The 22801-nt window shown below is 36.1% G+C and overlaps 3 protein-coding genes across 3 annotated transcripts; 2 read left to right on the top strand and 1 right to left on the bottom strand.

Moving 5' to 3' along the window:
* Positions 1-1611: 1611 nt before the first annotated feature.
* On the top strand, positions 1612-9909 carry LOC130711418 (dynamin-related protein 3A). The gene is made up of 20 exons (XM_057561017.1): positions 1612-2119; positions 2227-2509; positions 2621-2649; positions 2740-2841; positions 3245-3313; positions 3389-3448; positions 3635-3748; positions 3888-3936; positions 4088-4197; positions 5058-5150; positions 5298-5390; positions 5473-5610; positions 6864-6971; positions 7095-7190; positions 7288-7330; positions 7488-7633; positions 7715-7861; positions 8412-8464; positions 8571-8670; positions 9377-9909. The coding sequence occupies exons 1-20, from the start codon at positions 1760-1762 to the stop codon at positions 9503-9505; spliced, it is 2322 nt and encodes a 773-aa protein (XP_057417000.1). The 5' UTR covers positions 1612-1759; the 3' UTR covers positions 9506-9909.
* Positions 9910-11221: 1312 nt separating this feature from the next.
* On the top strand, positions 11222-13741 carry LOC130714199 (uncharacterized protein C6C3.02c). Its single transcript, XM_057564089.1, has 4 exons — positions 11222-11380; positions 12236-12364; positions 12465-12640; positions 13468-13741. The coding sequence occupies exons 1-4, from the start codon at positions 11362-11364 to the stop codon at positions 13564-13566; spliced, it is 423 nt and encodes a 140-aa protein (XP_057420072.1). The 5' UTR covers positions 11222-11361; the 3' UTR covers positions 13567-13741.
* Positions 13742-20032: 6291 nt separating this feature from the next.
* On the bottom strand, positions 20033-22801 carry LOC130715592 (gamma-glutamyl peptidase 5-like). Its single transcript, XM_057565712.1, has 4 exons — positions 22337-22801; positions 21076-21225; positions 20791-20958; positions 20033-20447 (listed from the first exon to the last, which is right to left on the bottom strand). The coding sequence occupies exons 1-4, from the start codon at positions 22658-22660 to the stop codon at positions 20346-20348; spliced, it is 744 nt and encodes a 247-aa protein (XP_057421695.1). The 5' UTR covers positions 22661-22801; the 3' UTR covers positions 20033-20345.

Here is a 22801-nt window from a genome sequence, read left to right on the forward strand (position 1 = left end):
TGAGATGAACCAAGACATGATATAGAGCTCTCTAGGAGAGAGTCTTAAACCTAGCTATTTCACTATGAAGATGAAGATGAAGATGAGTATTACAACGGTCATCTCCTCTTATATAGAGGAGTCTAGCCCTAAACACGTCCATTTGGGTCCCAATGCCAAAATAATCCATGTAAATGTAACCAACTAGAAAGGGGAAGGATTCCCTAAGATTATAAACTACATGACTAACCAACATGACATGAGAGATACATAAATTGCCAACATGTACATGAATAGTAAAAAATGGGCGGCTAAAACGCATAAATAAAGGGGACGGCTCACGCATAAAAAGATCTCTCTCAGCTCGAAAAAGGCCATGAATGAAGGACCCGACAAAAGTGATACCACTCGCTAGACAAGGAATGACTCGCCATGTTGCGAAGTGGCTTGTCATGTAAAGAGTGACTCACCTCAACTAGCTCACTAAGTATAAGAAGCAATCCTGACCAATCCACAAAACATTGAGCATGAACCATGCAAGTCGAGTGTATCCTCAATAAACGCTCGCCCAACACACGGTAGGGGTGAGCATCGGGTGGGTCGGATCGGGTTCGGGTGAACAGTACCGGGTTTGCTCGGGTTTAAGAGACCATTTTCCTGAACCGATTCCGACCGTGGTCATGATCGGGTGGCGCGGGTTCGGGTGGCGCGGGTAAAAGGGCGGTTCGGGTGGGTTGGAGCGGGTGGTTAACCAGAAAGAGAAAATCAAAGATGAACAGACATGCTGGCATGGAACGGCGCGGTGGCGGCACGAGATCGACGAAGCTGGCCTCGAATATGGAACGACGAAGGATGACTGATGATAAAGATGAACAGCCATGGAACGGCGGTGGCGTGGTGGTGCGGAGGTGGCCTGTTGGCATGGAACAACGCGGGATCGACGAAGTTGGCCTCGAATCTGGAACGACAAGGGACGATTGATGATAAAGATGAACAGGCATGGACGGCGACGGCGTGGTGTGGCGGAGGTGGCCTGATGAGAGTAGGTTTTAGTGGTGGCGGCGGCGGCCGTGCACCTGGTGAGGAAGAAGGTGAAAGCTAGGGTTTTTAGAATTAGGGTTAATAATAAGGCTTTATACTAGTTGAGATCAGATTTTTTTTATTGGGTCATCTGTTATTGCTTGGGTTGTTAATATTAGGCCTTAATAAAACAAAAAGAAGCAAATATTGGGCCTTACTTCAGGTTCTGACTAAATAAAAAAAACAAAAAAAAAAACACTTCGGGTTGGGCCGGGTTCCGAGGGATTTTATTTTCCCACCCGGGCCCGACCGTATATACCCGTGTGGACCCTTCTTTTCCCACCCGCGGGTCTGGCCATCCGAACCGGTCTGCCCGAATTCATTTTTTTGGGCTCGGTTTTTTTCGGTCCGGGTCGAAATGGGCCCGATGCTCACCCCTAACACACGGGAACTAAAATTAAACTTCTTATAAATTGAGGGACTAATTTGACCATTAACTCTAAAAAGTTAATATTTACATCACGTGATGAAGAAATAGTTTATTACAATTTTGTTTTTGTGGTAAGAATAATTTTCCGCGGAAAAAAGCAGTAATATTATTGCGCAAGAAATTCTTCTTCTAAGCTCGGGAAGCTCCCCGCACGCAGCATTCGTGACTCTTGCGCAGCAAGAAAATTCCCTCCTCATCACAAATCAAAATCCCGAATCTCAATACATTATTACACACTTCAATCGCCACCACCGCCCAACACCGACCTCGATGGCGGTGACCGATGATGAGGCGGTTACTGCTGCTTCCACCGCCGCCACTCCGCTAGGCTCCTCCGTCATCTCGCTAGTCAACAGACTACAAGACATTTTCAGCCGCGTCGGAAACCAGTCCACCATCATCGACCTCCCTCAGGTCGCCGTCGTCGGTAGCCAGAGCAGCGGCAAGTCCAGCGTCCTCGAATCCCTCGTCGGCCGCGACTTCCTCCCCCGTGGCACCGACATCTGCACTCGACGACCCCTCGTTCTTCAGCTCGTCCACACCAAACCCTCACATCCCGAGTTCGGCGAGTTCCTCCACTTGCCTGGCCGCAAATTCCACGATTTCACCCAAATTCGCCATGAAATTCAGGTCAGTTACCACCACACTCTCCACACTCCATTCCCAATTTTTGAAGTTTATGTTGATTGTTGATTGTTGATTGATCTTGATGAATGGTGATGATGAATTTTTTGTAGGCGGAAACTGATAGGGAAGCTGGAGAGAACAAAGGTGTATCAGAGAAGCAGATTCGTTTGAAGATATTTTCGCCCAATGTGCTTGATATCACGCTTGTAGACCTTCCTGGCATTACCAAGGTTCCCGTTGGTGACCAGCCTTCGGATATCGAAGCGCGAATCAGAACCATGATCATGTCCTATATCAAAATTCCAACCTGTCTCATCCTCGCTGTTACGCCTGCGAATTCGGATTTGGCGAACTCTGATGCTCTTCAAATGGCACAAGTTGCTGATCCTGATGGTTGGTTTGCCTTTTTCTCCATCATGATTTGATTAGAACAATATATTATGATTTTCTCAAATATTTGTTATTTTAAACAGGCTTTTTGTGTTTTTGATTTTTCTGGTACAGGTAATAGAACAATAGGTGTCATCACTAAGGTTTAGTATACTACTCTCTCTTACTTGTAAGAGTTATTTTGTTGTTTTCCATTTTTTGAGAAGTTTATGCGCGTATTGCTTGGATTGTAGCTGGATATCATGGACAGAGGCACTGATGCCCGGAATCTGCTACTAGGAAAAGTCATTCCTCTCCGGCTTGGTTATGTCGGTGTTGTAAATCGTAGTCAGGAGGTAAGTAGTCATGTTATCCTACTGTGATGAAGGCAGTGTCTGGTTGCTTTTATCCTTTGCATATGTACTATTTATGTTAAAAATCAGTGGTTGTTGAATACTGAATGAACAAATATGCTCTTGTAAATTGCCTGATTAGCATTCTGGTTAGCATTAATTAGTCACACTGAATTAGTGAGTGTGGGTTAATTAGTGGGTGGGTTAGTGAGTGAGGCATGTTGCCTATAAATAGAGAGCTTAGGGTGAGTATTGTTGTCTTTTGGATCATTTGGGGTTTGGGACATAGGGGGAGTGGCTGAGTCTCTCCCATTACTCAGCAACCTTGTGCTTTTCTACTTTGAATATATCCAGTTCCTATTAGCATGTAATGCTGAAATTTAGTTGTATGTTGTCGTGATATCAGGATATTCAGATGAACCGGAGCATAAAGGATGCTCTTGTTGCTGAGGAGGAGTTTTTCCGCAGCCGTCCTGTAAGGAAGTGCCATTGCTAGTTAATATTCAATGCATGTCACTCCTATATACTGATTTTATTTATGCTATTGAAGGTATACAGTGGTCTAGCTGATAGTTGCGGTGTTCCTCAACTGGCAAAGAAGTTGAACAAGGTGGAGTCTTTGTACTGCTGAAAATGCAAATTAGCTTTTTTTCTTTTCTTTTTACTGTTTCAAATGCTGGCTTAATCAGACATTTTACTTACTTAAAAATTAAAAGAGCTAAGTTCTTAAGAATTCCCCAAAAGATCAAACCATTTTGAATTCTTATAGGATTTCATTTCTGTACATCTATTACAGATTCTTGCACAACATATCAAGGCTGTGCTTCCAGGGCTGAAAGCACGTATAAGCACTTCACTAGTTGCTCTTGCGAAAGAACATGCAAGCTATGGTGAAATCACAGAGTCCAAGGCATGTGTTAATATTTTGTTGCATCCATGTGACTTGTTTAATATACTCTACAAGAATTGTTCTTGTAATTAAAAGAACCATGTTTACTACTTTCGCTGGCCGTTCACTTATTTTATCTATAATTCTTTATTTCCTCTAGGCTGGACAGGGTGCTCTTGTCCTGAATATTCTTTCGAAATACTGTGATGGTACTTAGCTTTCTCTACTATCAGATTTCCTATCATTTCTTCTGCTATTACATTTGCAAACTCATTCAATTTCGTTTATATTTGTTTATTGGTCTACTGCATATGACTACCTTCTAATGTCAGTAAGACAATTTTTTTCTCGGTGCAAAAGCATTCTCCTCCATGCTTGAGGGAAAGAATAAGGAGATGTCTACATGTGAGCTGTCTGGTGGAGCACGAATTCATTATATTTTTCAATCCATCTACGTGAGAAGTTTAGAGGTATAAACTTTCGCTTATATATGATAGTTTTTGAAAAAATATATCTATTCTTATGCAATGTTCAAATTAGGAGAAGCAACTGGTGTGCTATAATTAAGCCATTAACTTATTTGTAATTGATTGTGTCATGATTCATGAACCAACTATCTCAAAAGTTTAATCTGTTAGATAAAGACACATGAATGATTTTATATTATATTTCTAATACGCCTCTTCACGCAAGAGTCCGTTGGACTTGAAGCGTGGGCAATGCAACCACTCACCTACCTTACGGGGGAAACAATGAACGGACTCTAGACCACTTCGTTATAGCGGCTCTGATATCGTGTCTTAAACTAATTATCCCAAAAGTTGAAGTTGTTGGGCAAAGACAATGAATAATTTTACATTATGTTATATTTCTAAAAGATTGAATACAACCCCGACCCTGCTAGCCTATTATCTATTTGTTGTAGTTGGCTTCAATCCATCCATTATCCTACTTGGTGGATGGAAGTCCACCTCCACCCAATGTCTGCTCATTTATCATATTCGAATCTCATTTAAATTTAAATATTGTTAACATAATCATAATAGCAAGCATTGTCCATCACATACCTGATTTCTTATTACAAAAATATTTTTGTTTCATATCACATGATTCTTGATTTTGTAAGTATTGAACTAAATGCTTCATTTGGACTTGTTTATATTGTTCGAGCATGCAGCATTGACACGACCTAGAATTTTAAGCAACTGGTAAAATATAATTTTAACCCGTAATGGTGTTGTGCTGTTTATTTTTTCAGTGTTGCTATGTTCGTTTCTTCAAACTAGTTTACGAGTCCTCTTATATAATGCAACGTCATATTACCTTGCAGGCGGTGGATCCATGTGAAGATTTGACTGATGATGATATTCGTACTGCATTACAGAATGCAACTGGACCTAAATCAGCTCTGTTTATTCCAGAAGTATGTCTTGACATCCTCTTAGTATTTATTGTTAAAAGAAATCACATGACTCTAAAATATTCATCATTGAATGTTACTGCATCTAATTATTATGTAATTCTTTTTCCAACTGAATAACAGACTTTGCTATTATTTCCATGTAATCAGGTCCCATTTGAAATCTTTGTACGGAGGCAAATATCTCGGCTATTGGATCCAAGTCTTCAGTGTGCCAGGTTTATATATGATGAGTTGATGAAGGTAGGGGTTTATGGCTTGCCATTATTTCTCCATTATTTCACCATCATACATGTATGTGCTAATTAAAATCTCTTCTTTTCAGATCAGCCACCGGTGTATGTTTACTGAACTGCAGAGGTTCCCTTTCTTGAGAAAGCACATGGATGAAGTTATTGGGAACTTTTTACGAGATGGCCTTGAGCCCTCAGAAACCATGATCACACACATCATAGAAATGGAGGTATGTTGTAAACTTCATTTCTTTGGTGTATAAATGTATACCACCAGAATTAGTGTGTGTGTGTGTGTGAGAGAGAGAGAGAGAGAGAGAGAGAGATCATTACTTCAATCCAAGGTATATTGGATATATTTGTAGACTGGGGAAGTAACTTAGAGTTTCTAGAATATTCTAAATTAGTTAACAGGAAAAGAGTCTAGAAAGCTGTGGTCCACCTACCTTATGTGGAAGTTTGACATTTTATTAGACTAATTAGGTGGCAATGATCAAACTCTAGACTATTTGGTTATAGAGATTATGATACCATGCGATGAATCAACAATCCGAAAAGCTTGACCATTTAGGTTAAGACACATGAGTGGTTTTATATTATATTTTTAACAATAGTCAATAGATAATGCGTACAATGGATCTCATGTATATTTCTTTTAACTATTGTCTTTGACATCTTTTGCTCTTTTACTACTCCTGTTAAGGCCTCATATTGACTGATATATGGCTAACAAAGTCCATATAATAGGTAGAGAAATCATTATCTCTAAGCTAGCTTTTGGGGTAGAGTTAGGCCTAATTCAAATTTTAATCTTCTAAGACGGTGTTAGAGCCTATTCTAGATCAATTAATTTGACCACCCATGGGTCACCCCCTAAAGTTTAAAGTCAAGAATCAACCTGACCTGCGGTTGTTCCAGGAAAACCTAATGAAGTCAATTTGGCTCGCGATTGTTTCAGGAGAAATTGATGAAGTTAATCTTAGCCTTGTAGATATCCCATGATGAGGTAGAACAATTCTCACTTACGAGCTTGCTTTTGAGGTGGAGTTAGGCCTAACCCAAATTCTGATATTCTAAGAGATCCCACCTCCTCTATTCATAATATTTTCTCATGAAACACTAGCAAAATGAGTATATTATTTTCAATGGAGTTGTTTAGGTATGATAGGTCTTTTTGGGTGTGTGAAGCCTTCATTTCTTGGAATATATTTTGCTTCAAATTTTAAGAGACCAGATTTGAGTCATAGATTTCATTAAAACTGATTTGCTTTTTATTACTGGAAATAATGATGAATGATGCTCTTTCTCTTGAAAATATGGGGAAATCTGTTATTATTTACGACAATTATAATTTTGTGGAATCGGGTAGAAAACCATTTTTGTATCAAGGGCCAGCTTATTAAGGTCTATGATGATGGCCAGTTTATCAAAATGAAACTTGAATTCCTCATCCACAATTTCTTATTCAAACTACTACTTGCAGATGGACTACATTAACACTTCCCACCCAAATTTTATTGGTGGAAGTAAAGCATTAGAAGCTGCAGTGCAACAGACTAAGCCTTCTAGAGTTTCTCCACCTGTTTCCTTGGTAAAAATATACATATTGTGGGATCTCATCCAGTTGTATATTCGAGCTTTCCTGCTAGTTTTAAACTAATTTGCGCTCTCCTTTATTTTAGTTAAAAAAATTTTTTTTGTTAATTTCCAATAGGATGCTTTGGAGTCTGATAAGGGACTTGCCTCTGAAAGAAATGGTAAGTCTCGAGGTATTATTGCAAGACAGGCAAATGGAGTGGTGGCTGACCATGTACGTTGTTTTATTCTGTTGTTGGTCAGAAGTTCTGCTTGCATTATATCCTGTCGAGTGATACTATATTATTACTATCATGTTCTGATCTCAACAGGGTGTTCGTGGTGCATCAGATGTTGAAAAAGTTGCACCATCTGGTATTTTTTTTATTTACTGTTTGAGTCTGTTGCGGCGTGTGCTCTATTATGCATTTAATTATTTGTTTTTGTATCCAATCAAGTGTCCAGTATGTATCACAAACATCATTATCGTGGTAAGTTAATAATTTTTTTACTGCTTGATAATTTTTCCCAGGAAATGCTGGTGGATCAAGTTGGAGGATCTCCTCCATTTTTGGTGGACGTGACAACCGTGTTTATGTGAAGGAGAATACATCCACTAAACCTCATGCTGAACCAGTTCACAATGTGCAGTCATCCTCTACAATTCATTTAAGAGAGGTATATATATTTGTTGACGCCATCATCAGCTTGATTAATATGTTATATGAGTATAATTTTTTAATTTTCCCCGGTCTGTAGCCCCCTCCTGTTTTGAGGCCGTCTGAGAGCAATTCAGAAATGGAAGGTGTGGAAATTACAGTGACAAAGTTGCTTCTGAGATCATACTATGACATTGCCCGAAAAAATATTGAGGATCTTGTTCCCAAGGCAATCATGCACTTCTTGGTACTTATCCTTCTTTTAGGCTTGGCAAAGTTGTTTCTTTAATAGACATTGCAATTATAAATCTAATATAAGTAATTCCTTTCTTTCAAATTGAACGTATATTGTAAGATATGCAAAAATATGCCTCCCCTAGGTGTTTTTTTGGTGATATCAATATTTTGAACTTTTCTCATTGTTTTGTGGCTATGGTATATCCAATGTTGAATTTACTTAGAGTCAGGAAGAGGAGGAAAAGAACAAACCCGAATAGTAGAATATAATATTGATATGGTCATGGTGTCTGATGATGTGTTACGAAATACAATGCAGCAACTCTTATTTACATCAATACTAGACTCCTAATCTTAATTGTATAAGGAACGAATCTTAAAATATAATTGAAGATGGAAATCATTCTTAAAGAGATCATTCAAGATACTCTAAGATATTCTAAGATACAATGACGATATTTTGTATATATTTAACACTGACCATTCATTATATTTTACTATACTCCATATGCTACTTCAGTGTTTGATTGTACCTGAATTTCCATGCATTCCATATCTAGGTAAATAATACAAAGAGAGAGCTGCACAATGTATTTATTGAAAAGCTATACAGGTAACATGTTGTGGTTATGGCCTGCTAATTCAGATTTATTCTGGAGTTTATGTAAATTGTCTAATGTTGCTTGCTGGTTGTGCTTTGTAAATCACATTCATACCAGAGAGGATTTGTTTGAAGAGATGTTGCAAGAACCTGCGGAGGTAGCTGCGAAGAGAAAGCGCTGTCGAGAACTGCTCCGAGCTTATCAACAGGCTTTTAGGGTGAGAGATTTAATACTTTAATCTGCAGCTTCTAACTAAAGTCCTGCATTATGTCATGAGATTTCAGTTCTCCTATAGATACTGTCTTTGACTTTCTATGGATATACTCATGATTTTTTATGCTCGTCTTGGTCTGGTCACATATAAAAACATATAAAGTTACCACTGCCAGGTCCAGGGAAAGGTTAACCCTATGGGTCTACAGCAGGCAACCCTTCCCTTGCATTTTGCAAGAGACTTATTTCACAACTTTAAACAGTGATCTCCGGGTCATAATCATGGTGACAACATGAATGCCAAAGCACCTCCTCCAGTTTGTGTACCTATATTTAATGAAATATATTTTGTTTTATCAAACAAACATGGTTCTCCATGTTTCTAGTTGTTGATTATTGATTTTCAGCTGTCATAGGTAAAATGCCCATAATGTTGGTAATTGCTTTATTCATGTGAAATTCTCTTTGAAACCTTTATCTTATATGAATAGTTAGGGTGTCGTTCTTAAGGGTTGTAACTTGCAACACGATGCATCACTTGTCCACATGCGGGCATTTCACTTGTTACTGAATCAGTTTCTTCTCATGGCTTCTAGTCATGAACATTTTCCAAGATATTTATTCTATCTTGAAATCCATAAGCTTTTTCATATAATCACATTGTTTGGAAAACATTATCGGTCTCTGATAACTATATTTCTTCTTCGTAGGACTTGGACGAGCTACCTCTTGAAGCTGAAACAGTTGAAAGGGGATATGGTTCGCCTGAAGCAACTGGTTTGCCTAGAATCCGAGGATTGCCAAGTTCATCTATGTATTCTAGCAGTTTGGGGGACTGAGTCCGAGAAGTTCTGTTTGTCCCTAGAACCCCAAGTCTGAGCCTTCAAATGGAAGTGGAGGGGCTTAATGTCAGGTTTTAGTCCCATAGCTGATGAATGAGCTAGCTGATCGTACTTGTTGGTCCAAGAAATTTTACTGGAAGCATTTAATTCATTTGTTTTTTCTCACCCAAATTTTGGGGGTTGGAACTCGGCTTCCGGGAACTGGACTGCATTCGATTACTATTTCTAACTAAAATGGTCCTGCAATGTTGGTCACTGTCAGTGCTTTCTTTGTGTAAGTTCCCTTTTATTATCAGTGTACTGTTGGCATTATAGGGTCCAGAAAGAATAACAGGAGTGGTCGATCTTTCACATCTGAGAGTCATTTTTTTCACTATATTCAAATATATACCAGTTTTTCATTTTTGTTTGCTGCAATGGCAGACTTGCTGGCTACGTGAAAGGGTTGGCAATATTGATTCTTGTTAGCTCGTATCTCAGAAAGAGTGGAACCAACCTGCCCCACATGAGTAGGAAAACACCCATTCCAACGCACAATTGAAGAAAAATGATTTTTCAGTTTAACATCGATTAATGATGGATTCGCACGATAATGACTGCATGTGGATAGAAAAAAAAATGACTGCAGGAATTGTGTAAGTAAAAAATAGAAAACTTACGGATTAATTTGAGGGAGAACCAATTTAGCAGATGTTTGAAAATAGAGAGCAAATGAAAATCTTTAAATCTTGTATGAACTTAAAGTTTAGCATGATGAACAAAATGTTGTATAAATGAATGACTACATTTATATTTATAGCCCCGGAGTCTGATGTCACTATCTCTGCAGGCCTTCAATAGGTTATGTGGATGAGCTTCCGAGTGTAATGTTGCCTTTAAGCAACCTTTACTTGCTTTTTATTTAAAGGGTCAATGTGCGACTGACCAAAATTAGTTGGGAAGATATGTTCCTTAGGCAAGTAATCTAATCTACCACAATGAAATTCACTTAGGGGTGAGATCTTTGGGCCTGTTGAGATGTTAGTAGGTCTACTAGCCTTTTGGGCAGTCCAAAAAATTTCAGTTTTGGTAGTTCTTAATTTTAATTTTTCATGAAGTGGCAAAATAATGAATTGTGATTGGATACACTACATGCAGTACATACTTATTAAACTCTTAAAAAAGTTAGTCCTATATTATATGAATGATAAAACTATTTTGACATATATAAAAAAGTATTTTTACAAGTCCCAAAGTAAACTTTAAATTTAATTTAAGTATAAATATGTAACCATTAACCGGTGTAAATAAATTTTACTGTGAATGTGCATAAAAATTAAGTTCTTAGATTATCGGCTCTTTGATTGCAGTTTTGTTTTCTGTATAAAAATGTTTTAATTGAAATAAATAAGCAACTTTCATAAATAAGCTGTTATTATACTAACAACTAACATTTGTTTATAAAAAAATACAGTAGCTCTATATGTTTTTTTAAACGGAATTAATATATTTTGATGTAACACTTTAAAACCCTGTTTGTTTTTTTTTAAGCTCTTTAAAAGTGTTAAGTTGAAAGTGATGAATATTAAAAATCTCCTGTTAATTAATTAAATGGTGTATTAGCAGATTTTAATTTATTTTTGGATAAGCGGTGTATTAGCATTTAGCAGATGACATGGTCGATTCTAGACTATTCGAGTGAGTATAAAGATCATCACCTAACCAATGAGAACTCGACACGTCTTTCATTTGACCATTTCTGTGGTTTCTAGTGTATAAATAGACCATTGTGCTTTTAGAATATGCTTCGCTCTCTTCTATTTTGCCCTAACCCACAACCCTTTCGTGCTCCCTCAATCTAATCATCAACAACCATGGCTCGCCGTAGCTCCGGTAAGATTCAACTTTCCGATCTCAGATCTCAGATCTCTTGTGTTTTTGAATCCACGAATCTAGGTTTTTCATTCGTTTTTATGGCCTCTCCCAAATAATGGGATTTCAATTTGGGATGATTTATGCGTTCTCGTTTCTGTTGATGTTGTTTTAGGTTTTGATGTATGCATATGGTTATGCTATTGCAATCAATTTTTCGAATTATGTCTGTGATGTAGTGTTTAGGGTTTGCTGTTAACTAGTGCGTTCCGTAGTTTAGGTCAATCTATGAATCAATTCCACTCTGCCAACAATTGGTTGCAGTGGGAGTGGGTTGATTTGTGAAAATCATATTTGCCTGTTAATATTGATAGACGAACTTTGATTTATGTATCTATGACTTCACATGGTTGATGCATGTGTTTGACTTGTTCATGTAATGTTATGTATAAGCATGTTGAGGTATATTATGGCGTTGTATCTATTTTTTCTTGAAGAAACTGATTTTAAGGCGGACCTACTTCTTTCATGATTGGGTTGTGTTGAAGGAGAATAACTGATTAAATCTAACCCATCAACCCCCTTTGCCTGGGTGTTTAGGTTGGAAGGGAGGAAAAATGGATAATGAATGATGAAGACAATTTTCTTGTCAATGTTATTGAAATGAATATTTTGTTGTTTTGAAATATTTACATGTCCGAGTTTGTATCTGATTGTCTTCATATCTTATTCATTTGGTTGCTATGACATGGGTTTGTAATGTATTTGTATTTTTATTGGTGGTGCAAGTCTTTTGGTATATTATTGATTATGGCATCGTTATTCTTCATGGTAATGTTTTCAACTTATGTAACCTTTTGAGTTATTGATCTGTAGGAAGATCTGCCCGTCCAGCTCCACGAGCTGCACCTCGCCCTGCTCCAGTCAACCATGCTCCTCCTCCAGCTCCTGTTCAGAGCAGCGGTGGATCTATGCTAGGTGGCCTTGGTGCAACCATGGCCCAAGGTGTGTACTAGAAAGTTGATGTTGCACTTGATTATGGAACCCTATCTATATAAATATTCATATCCATCTGGTGCTGATTTTATATGGTTCTTTTATGCAGGTATGGCTTTGGGCACTGGAAGTGCTATCGCACATAGGGCTATGGATGCAGTCATGGGTCCTCGTGTCGTTCAACATGAAACAGTAGCTGCTGAGGCTGCTGCTGCTGCTCCTGCACCCACTGCACATGCTTTTGGTGGTGACGCATGCGGTATCCACACAAAGGCATTCCAGGACGTATGTTGTTTACCTACTTCTATTCTTCCTTTAAAGTTTTCCTTTGTTTTAATTCACAAATTGTTTTTGGTATTGACATGATCTGCTAGTAATTGAATATAGTACGGTATGTACCACTGATGCATAATTACATGCAAATATGTACCTTATCAATCACTAAGCTTGATAATTTATTTTCTGCTTAGCATGATGTGGGGGGTTTAAAAAATTTCTTCAAATGTTTCGTAACAAGTTAAAATTAATAGACTGCTAGAAAGTATTAATATAATTTTGTTCTTTTTTGAAAGGCAAGGGTTTTAGTCCTACATTTATACACAGTATATCAATGCACATGACGTGCTCTTATTTTAAGATTTCTATTAGTAATTAGTTCTGCAATTGTGTTGTGTCAAGCAAAATGATATTGTTGTGTTAGGGTTTTTAAACTCATGATTATTTTCTTAGAAATTATTTGATTGTTTGACTATCTTGCTACTGCTCTTCGAATGACTGATAATCTGTTTTGTTGATTGTATGCTAAGTCATATATAGTAGCTCTTCTCTATTCTGCCTCCTAATCATGATGTGATACATTGGAATAGTTTTTCTTTCTTGTGGTTTTAACCGACTAATGCCATAATTGTGGTGGACATTGGGAATAATTTTCATTGTAACAGACAACTCCAGGGAATGTTATGTTGGTTGAAGTCCGAATTTATGCTTTTTTTCTCGGGTTGTGTGTTTTAGATTATATATTCCTGTGAATGACACATATGCAAATTCGCTAGTTCAAATTTGAAAAAAGTATTTACTTGAGCTAATGGATGTTCATGTTTATATGGTTGCAGTGTATCAACAGCTACGGAGCTGACATTAGCAAGTGCCAGTTTTACATGGATATGCTAGCAGAATGCAGAAAGAACTCTGGATCCTCATTGAGTGCGTAACTTCCTTTTGCCTGTTTTGGAGTATGCTGATGTGTACTGTTTCAGATGGATACTAGGAAATTATTTGATGTGGCTAAAGATATTGTTTTAATAAATTTCACTCGTCGCATGATGCTTGCGAACTGAAATGGAATTTACTATCAATTTATCAATTTACCCTGAATGGCTTGTTTCTTGCTGTTGTCTTAGATGTTTGCTAGAATTGTTGAGAACTCTTGTGAGTTGTGAGTCTAAATTAATTAAATGAGTAATATATACATGGATATTTAATCTTAAAACACTAACTGATCTGTTGATAGTCTTTGTCCTGGGGAATATGCAAGTGGCAGTTAAGCTTCTCTAAACAGTTAATTATTCAATAATGATTATTATAGTGGATAACATTCACAAGACCTTGAGTTATTCTAGTAAGAACCTTTTCCTAAGTGGAGAGAATTGAAAAATGTAATAGGGATTGGATATTAGAAGAAGCTTGATATGGTGTGAAAAAGTTGTTTTGAAAATGGCAACTAGATAATCATCATGTAACCGTTGTTGGATATATTGCTTTTGTTGCAAGAGGATTGGATTGATGGTAAACTAATTTTTGTACCATTTGTATTGTTAGGAGAAGTTAATTTTGTAAACTGTTTCCTTCTATGGATAAAATTTACTTAATATGTGAGGTTCATTATTCGGTAGAATGTGACGTAGAAAGTTTCTGGATTTGAAAGAGCCGTATAAAAAAGAACTTCGAGAGTTTATTCCACTTGATGTAGGTGCAGTCGTGCTCCCTATGAGTTTATTGCATATAGAATCATCTTTTAGAAGTGATATTACCAATAATATAAGCAAATTTTTATGGAAAAGAAATGAACTAGGGAGACATGTGGTCTCCAGTACTCCTTATGCCTCCCCTGCATTGTTTGAAGTGCAGCAGCCAACCTTTGCTCCAGTGCTCTTCGTGCCTTGGCAGGAACCCGCCTTGATGCTTTTGCACCTCATGTTCTTGTCCGTGGCGGAAATTGTGCTCGGGATCCTTCTGGTTATGTTTAGGATTTGTGCTGCTACCGCTCTTCCTAAGCTCTTATGTGCGGATGGAAGAGCATGCTCTTACAATTGAAGAGAAGGTTGGTGAAATTCTTCCTGACATGGAAGAATGGGGTCAAATATTGCAAATTGGGATCCACCGAGGCATGGGCTTGTCAAAGATATGCCAAAAAATCATCATGTTCTCATTACACAATATAGATGGTGACAGGTTTGAGGAACTGAAAGCCAAGGCCAGATGAGTACTTATCACGTTCAAGTTCCTCAAGTAGGCTTGCTTCTAAATTAAATATTTAAATGTATCTCAATATACATTTTTCTCTTATGAGGTTGTGAAGATCCTGCTACAGCATACATGATCATTACGTGTTTGTGGGTATTGTTTCACTTTGGTACCTTCGGAGTGCTGAATGTTGTTTATTCCCCTCCGCCTTTTTGCAACTTTGGTGTCGGTGGCAGATTTGAGGATTCTTCCATATCTGTTCGTGAGGTGTTACAAGGTAGAGTTATGGTCGAAGGCACGGTGCAGCCAGTGTGATGTTGTTTGTAGTCATGGATATGTTTTGGGCTCTAGAGTATTGCTCGAGGTTGGCGGTGAATGTGGTAAAGTTTTGGGCCGACCCTGTGATGTACAGGGTTGTTGTCGGGTTTGTCCCCCTTAGATTTTTATGCTTTCGCTTTCCGGTTGAAGTTTTGTGCTGATTCGTGTCCCTCCAATACCGAGAGGAGCTATGTTTTTGTTGGGTTTTGTGGCGTTTCTTTGCCTTTTCTCGGTCCCGATAGATGCTCCTTCTCATTGGTCGTTTAGTGCTTGATCTGGTTTTAGACCTTATCAATGTCGCTCGCGGTTTTTCCTGCATTTTGTGCAGGGTAGGTGTTTATTAAGTGCTAGATTTCTAAAGTTATACCATTGGGCACAATTGAGCAATTTGATTTTTAGGTACTTCTGTGTAGTATTGGAGGCGATTATACTTACTTTGTTTGAGTTTTTTTTGTATCATCAACCATTCCATCTAATAAAACTTTGGCTTTTAAAAAAAATTGTTTGGATATTTAATGATGAAATAGACGGTAAGATTTCAACTATGTATCTTTGTCAATAAAATTTCTAGCTTGTTAAAAAAACAAAAGTCTACTGCTTAAAACTTCCAATTTAGTAATTTAATTTACAAATTATATGTCAATCATAGAATTAGGCTAACGTTATTAGGGCATCTTCGTCTCTAACTAAGAATTAGGTTCTTAAGCATTTAAGAGAGCTTACGTAGAGTTCTTAGAGCATCAACTCTCCAACTAAGACTTAGTTGTCAAAATATTAATGTCACTCCAGATCCATAGAGGCGTATTTAGAGAGGGGCAGACAGGAGCCACGACTCCTGCAAGAATTTTAATTTTTTCACTGACTATCTGTATTTTTATGTAGTTTTGTTTGCGGTCATATTCCGCCCCTGCATACTATTGTTGTTGTTTAGAATTTAGTCTCATCACTCAATTATCACAAATTGATACTTTATAACGTCCTAGTAAAACTAGATGGAGTTCTGATTTTGAATTAATAACAAGTTTGATTTAGACTTGTTGAAGCTTTGTATTTTACAATCTTTAACAAGATTGTACCATTATCTTTATATATATCATTTTGCTTTCGAAAGAAACAAGTTTGATAAACTTATTTGGTGAAGTTGTTAAGATTCTTGAAAATATAAATGAGAATGCATTTAATTCTTCTCATCGAAGAGATCAAGAGCAACTTCTCGAAAATTGTTGAGTTTGAATTTGCTTTTGTGTTAACTATCATGAAAGAAATATTGGGAATCAGTGATACCCTTTGTTAGTCCTTACAACTATGAAAGAAATTTGTCATTTCAGTTAAGATATTATCATTCAGATGTTTCTCATATGTGGATTTACCACCCGGCCTATTGTGCTCAAGCTACATGGCAAAAATATAATTTTTTGTTGGGGCCATAGGGTCCTTTAAGGAGAAAAAAATAATTGGGCAAAAATTAATTGGGCCATATGCTTTCTTTGTTTGTTTCTAGTCTAGGTGGCAGGCTATGTGCTTAGCATTGTATTTTTTGGTCGTTTATTGTCAATCTTGAGCTGAGCCCGTTTCAATGAAACATATTCCAACTTTGACAAAAAAAAAAGGACTTGTCCTGTAGAATTAGTTTTAGCTTTTTTATTGAAGAATACAATATTTAAGATCATACCATAACTTGCTCTTCATTTGTATGAGAATATTGAGGTGAACATCAAATTAGCTTTCATATTTCTAGTGAAACTATTTCTTCTAAGAATGTTGGATTATGGAATTGCCACGTATGAAGGGAAACACAAATAAGAAGTTTTTGTGAAATAAGTTATGCTAGTGTAAATGCAGTCATGTTATCTTTTTAGAGTTTTGTTTTTAGAATTATCCATCTCTCATAGACATTTCAAGACAAGAGAATTGGAGATCTTGAAAAGCAGCACAAAAAATTGGATTTGATTTATTAGTTAATTTTTCGTTCTATATCGTTGAATATTAACTTTAGATTATTAAATTTTAGAGATGAGAAGGTTTTTGGTAGATAGAGCATGTATAGAGAATGTGAATGCTGTGCAACCGGAACCCGAAGTAAAGCCTCCACCTAATGTTGTCAATGAGTTTAATCCAAATGAGATTGTGCGTGACTTAGGTCGTAGGAAACAAATTAATGAGCAGGCTCCGAATATTCGAGACCAAGGTGAAAAGGGCATACTATTGGTATGTTCCATTTTTTTCTTATCTTGTATTGTCTTCTTAGACGTGTCACGTGTAAAAATGGAATGAAACCCGAGTTAGCTACACTTTTGTTGGCAAAATGACGAGTCTTTTTTTATTTATTTCAATTTATAATTATTTATATACTGTGTCACGTGTGAATTTGCGGTTCTAAAATTTGCCTAGACTTCACAAAATTCCTGTTCCGCCACTGGTTTCCCGAGATCTTATTTTAGGAAAAATGTGTACTTTATAGCAATCTTTTTGTCTTCCAGTTAGATTGATATGTCTTGTTTTGAAACTTCTTATTTCAATAGTATCTATACAACGATTTTTTTTTCTGCAACGAAAGTTATTAAGACTCGAGTTCATGACAAGATTGAAGATAATCTTCTCATAAATGTATTACTTTATATATTAAGTGAAAAATTGCTCAAAAATCATAGTTGTTGCAATAATAAATAAATTTAGTATTATTAAAGAACGAAGAGTTGTATTCGTGTGACAATATTTAATTAATATTTTAGTATTTCATATCGGCCCCTGCAACGAAAAATTTCTAGATACGCCCCTGGATCCGCTCTGACAAAAAGAGATATATATAAGAATAAAATATAATGTGATAGCAAAATATAGAAATAGCAGAAAAGAAAAAGTTATATATTGAAACACTTACGTAATCTAACAGCATTCCTTCCTCGTGTAGGATATGATTTTCAATTCATTTCCTTTTCTCATGCTTCTCTTATTGGCCTATATAGTTAGCTAATGAGGTCACAACAATGTTGTTTCACATTACGTGCAATTTCATCAGTGCTGGTTTAGTGGAAAGCACCAAACCAAAGTGAATCCTCACGAAATTCCAGTCCGCATACATGGATATTCATGTCTTCAATAATATTGGTGGTGAACAAAACATAATTGGACAAAAAAAGGAGGTCTTCCTTCAACTTTCTTCTCCCCTTTAAATAAATTAAATGCGTAGTGATTTGGTTGTTTGTTTGTCCTTTAATCATTGTTGCTTGTTTGTGGACACTGCTTTAAAATTCTTGAGTCTTGAGTTGTCTTCATATGCTTCTTTGTGCATTTTAATAGAAAGACTCAACGTGTTCCTTTCCTATTGTCTTCTACGCTATTCTAATGTCCTAGTTTAATATATCTTCCAACACAGTGCTTATCTTCTTTGTTATACGCAAGAGCATGCCCTCCTCTTTTTCCAAAATGATCTGCGGATACCACAACCTTAGACACCAGTAATTTATGGTGGTTTCTTTATCACCACGAATAAGAGGATTTATAAACTCAGAAATTTGTATTAGTTTTTGTGATGATTAGAAACTACCACAAATTAATTGTGTCGAAGGGGTCGAGGTGCTAACTAAAATTTTATGTCTACGTATATATTGTGACCCTTCCTTTATTCTGTTTTGTCCAACATGTCTCTTGTATTTTACTTCTCATTTTATTAAATTCCTTTCTAGAATGGTATCATTAGTACATTCATAATATGCGTATACAATCAACGTAGATAAGAGGGAGAATATTAGCTAAAGTTGGGGCATATAGAAATCTAGCTAGTAGCTAGATGGATTTTAAAATCAGAGCAAACTAATCTAAAAAACAAATTTGGGTGATATTGGCGTACTGCAAGAAGAAGTGTTTACGGACACCCATAAAAAAAGAAACTAAGGCTATTGGCTATCATTAACTATGAAAAATGATCTTTAGACATAGTGCCGAGTGCCGACATACTTTGAACATGCGCATTTCTGACTGTTTGGGATCGTCAGATAAGCTATCACAAATGAGTTTTCAATTTCTTTCACATAACTTTGTGCCACAACTTTGGATGTAGATCATATGGGTGATTTTGCGAGGGTCTATTTATTATTGTTGTATTAACTATTATAATGAGCTGAATTGTATGCTAATGACAGACATGTTGCGTGTGGAATTGAATACCATTTTCCAAAACAGAGCATCTCATGAGCTTTGTGAAGAGGCAAGTTGTGTAGATAAGGTTCCTCGAATAATGCATTCAATTTCTCACTTATCTAGCTAGATTGCTTTCTAATTTTAAAAATAACATGGTAAGCTTCAAGAAATTAAGTTGTTAGATTTATATATAAGGAGGAAATAAAATATATACTATCGTCTATCTTAGTATCTTACAATCAGAATTTGGTCATCTCATATGATTGATTATATTATATGGTATCATGTGACATGCACGACTTGCTGTCGATGAGGTTGGAGGTATATATACAAGTTTTTTCTTCTTCTTAATTAATGGAAATTCATTTCAGAAAAAAAAAAACTAATATACAAGTTTTGATATATACCATTTTCTTTTTCTTTTAAATCTCATTTTCACTCACTATGATTTGTCTTCTTTTTCTATTACCCGTGCCTCTGCTCTGACCTGCGAATAAAATGGCATGTTTGTCGCCTCTTATTGTTTTTGTTTACTTAATTAAAAATGAGATGTTAACTTATTGTATATATTTTCAATATAATAACTAATTTTCATTAAATACTTTTCAGTGACCGTCAAAGACCTTTTCCCTGCCCTTAAAAATTTCTCTTCATTTTGATAAAAATTTGAATGATTTTCTTATTAAAAAAATTATTTGGAGAAGATAAAAGAATCGAAGGTAACATATGAATGATATGATATGATAAGAAAAGAGATAAAGAAAAAAGAGAAACCCAATTTCATCATAACAAAAAAAACTAAGAATCCAAATTTAAAAAGAAGAAAACTAAAATTTATTGCTGAAATTTGGACCATTGGTAAACGATAATTCAACTGCATATTATCATAATTCACAACTAGTGGCTGTCAACCTAATGCAAAGCTGTGCAATTCCCCCCACGTACTACATTAGTGGAGGTAATTAACATAATTAATTGACCTATTAACTTCTAGAATTAATCCTCCTCCTCCATATATATTATTTCATTATATCCAAAACTTGTCACCATTATTTATATTCCATTTTCGTCACAAACGACCCTTGAGAAAGCTGATGCAGAGTCTCTTCCACGCCTCCTTATCTGGCTCCCACATAGCAATCCTCTCCTTTGCTTCCACACCAAATTCCTCCTACACTCAAAACAAAACACTTAATTTTAGTAAATCAAGTACAGTCAATGAGAACATAATTATTAATCAAATCAATTTTGATTATTTACTTTTTAAATAGTTATTCAATCCTCCAAAATTATTAGCATTACTTACTTTTTAGTGGATATCCAATCAATTAATATTTGAATATTTCTCATTAATTACTATTAAATAAATTGACATATTTGTAAATTATTATTCCATTTATTGTGTATCGAGTTTAAGAATATTTTTGGAAAAAAATATTAAGATTATTCCAAAAATTAATATTTTATTCCACATACCAATCAAAAAGGCCATCAAGAGAAGAAAATGAAAATACCATGATAAAATTCCGCTGAACAAGACGATCAATAAGATGCAAAAGGATGTCATTGGAATACTCAGGGTGGCCTTGGATTCCCATAATGTGCTCTCCATATTTAAACATTTCAACCCCAGTCTTCTCTGACCAGGCAATCACTTCTGCCTTTGCGGGCAACTCCCGTATCTAAAAAATTCATTAAAGAAATAATGCTTAGTTATTAATTAATTATGATGTTAGAAAAAATTTCTAATTAATTAGAGTACTATGAATGATAGACACATGCATATATAGCTAACACACCTCATCTCTGTGGCACTGGATAATGGAAAGCCTTGGTAGCAGATCGAGAGAAGACAAAGGCAAAGAAGATGACAATGTTATGCTTCTCACACCAATATCCCAACCTGTTGGAGAAGGACTTACTTTTCCTCCCAATGCACGCCCAAGTACCTGATGATCAAATGGAAAAAAGTAATTAATGATAACATAAACTTTACATATATAGGCCAATGTTATAGCATAGGTCTCAGACCCATAAATCAGTTATATCCTAAGAGATATATACATGTGAATAATGCATCATATGTTGTGGGCCAAAACCCGATAGAGATCATACGCTTTAAGATATTTTTTTTTGATACATCGGAAAATGTTTTAAGATTTTTTGATGTAGTGGATAAAAACGATCTTTGAGACAAATAAATCGACATCTTTCTTAATTTGGTGTGCACAATAAGTTCAACTTTTTGTCAAATAGCTAGGTTAGGTCACTAAACACGTTGATATATTGCCAAACTCAGCAAGACAATGGTGGAGTATAAATAAACTTTTTTTGCTGTTGAAATAGAGTATAAATAAACTTAAAACCATGCCTATAATCAATATCAATAATGTTTCGTGTATGATGTAGACACTCATATGGAATAAAAATATATGTGATCAAGAGTCTAAACTATAAGGGTGTCGCTAGGGGGTCAAATAGTCAAATGAGACTTTAAATTTGTAACGTGATTTTTTCATGCATATAAAACCGACACAAGATGATTTAATTACTGGAATGAGTGATAGTTTTTTTTTGGTCACTAGAAATGAGTGATAGTTAGCATCAATCTCCGGATCAATTCGTACAAATTAAAAAAATCTAGGGTCAAGTTGTCCTTTCAATTTTAAGAGTGGACCCTTTGTACGACACATACCACAATCTTCCCCAAAATTGCTCAAGATTCCACGTGATTGCCACGACAAAATATTCACCCATTAAGGATGATCAATATATTCCTTTTACACCTTGATCTTCTAATCAAAATATAAAAAATAAATAAATAAAGTTTTGAAATTGTAAAATCAATGAGATGACGTGCAAGTTGCGAGCAACTAAAATTTAACACATTGATTTGAACTGAATCAAATTAACAACATTTCGATTAGTTAGCTTTGATATGGATCTAGATTCATTCAAGCACAATATATTCATATCTCCAATCAAAACAAGGCACTTTTTTAGAGATGACACTAAAATTGTCAATGCTTAATTTAAGTGGATGCGTGATTTTTGAATTACCTGGTGGCCAAAGCAAATGCCAAGAATTTTTTTCTGCATTGATTCCAATTTCTTAAGCAACGCCATGAGGTCATGAATCCAAGTGTCATTCCCATACGCATCACTGCAACTTCCAGTGATCACAAAACCATCATAGAGACTCAACTCATCATCCTCAGGAAACTCTCCTCCAGAAACCTTGTAAACATCCCAACTCTCGTTTTCCTCCTCCAGCATTCCCACAAACTTCCCAAAATACCCTCCATACATCTTCATCATGTAATCTGAATCCTCGGCGCATAGCAACACCCCAAATCTCTTCCACCCCGCTTTCTTCTCCTCCATTATTAAGTTCTCAGAGATTCCACTTTGCGTTTTCTCTCTTGTTCTGAGAGAGAAAGCGCAGAGAGGTAAATGAGATGACGGAGAGGAATTTCTCTTAGCTCAAGGTTTTTCACATATGAAAACAAACAATTGAGTTTATGG

The sequence above is a fragment of the Lotus japonicus genome, chromosome 4 (genome assembly GCF_012489685.1).
Source record: "Lotus japonicus ecotype B-129 chromosome 4, LjGifu_v1.2".
NCBI classification, from domain to species: Eukaryota; Viridiplantae; Streptophyta; class Magnoliopsida; order Fabales; family Fabaceae; genus Lotus; species Lotus japonicus.

What these genes read in the sequence shown, in the direction of transcription:
- LOC130711418 (XM_057561017.1), top strand. Translation starts at nt 1,760, where the DNA reads ATGGCGGTGACCGATGATGAGGCGGTTACTGCTGCTTCCACCGCCGCC. An exon ending in GTGAAATCACAGAGTCCAAG is followed by an intron (nt 3,749 to 3,887) that starts GCATGTGTTAAT and finishes TATTTCCTCTAG; the next exon opens with GCTGGACAGGGTGCTCTTGT. An exon ending in TCTACGTGAGAAGTTTAGAG is followed by an intron (nt 4,198 to 5,057) that starts GTATAAACTTTC and finishes ATTACCTTGCAG; the next exon opens with GCGGTGGATCCATGTGAAGA.
- LOC130714199 (XM_057564089.1), top strand. An exon ending in TGGTGCAACCATGGCCCAAG is followed by an intron (nt 12,365 to 12,464) that starts GTGTGTACTAGA and finishes TCTTTTATGCAG; the next exon opens with GTATGGCTTTGGGCACTGGA. An exon ending in ACACAAAGGCATTCCAGGAC is followed by an intron (nt 12,641 to 13,467) that starts GTATGTTGTTTA and finishes ATATGGTTGCAG; the next exon opens with TGTATCAACAGCTACGGAGC.
- LOC130715592 (XM_057565712.1), bottom strand. Translation starts at nt 22,660, where the DNA reads ATGGAGGAGAAGAAAGCGGGGTGGAAGAGATTTGGGGTGTTGCTATGC. An exon ending in TCCAGTGCCACAGAGATGAG is followed by an intron (nt 20,959 to 21,075) that starts GTGTGTTAGCTA and finishes TGAATTTTTTAG; the next exon opens with ATACGGGAGTTGCCCGCAAA. An exon ending in TTCAGCGGAATTTTATCATG is followed by an intron (nt 20,448 to 20,790) that starts GTATTTTCATTT and finishes TTTTGAGTGTAG; the next exon opens with GAGGAATTTGGTGTGGAAGC.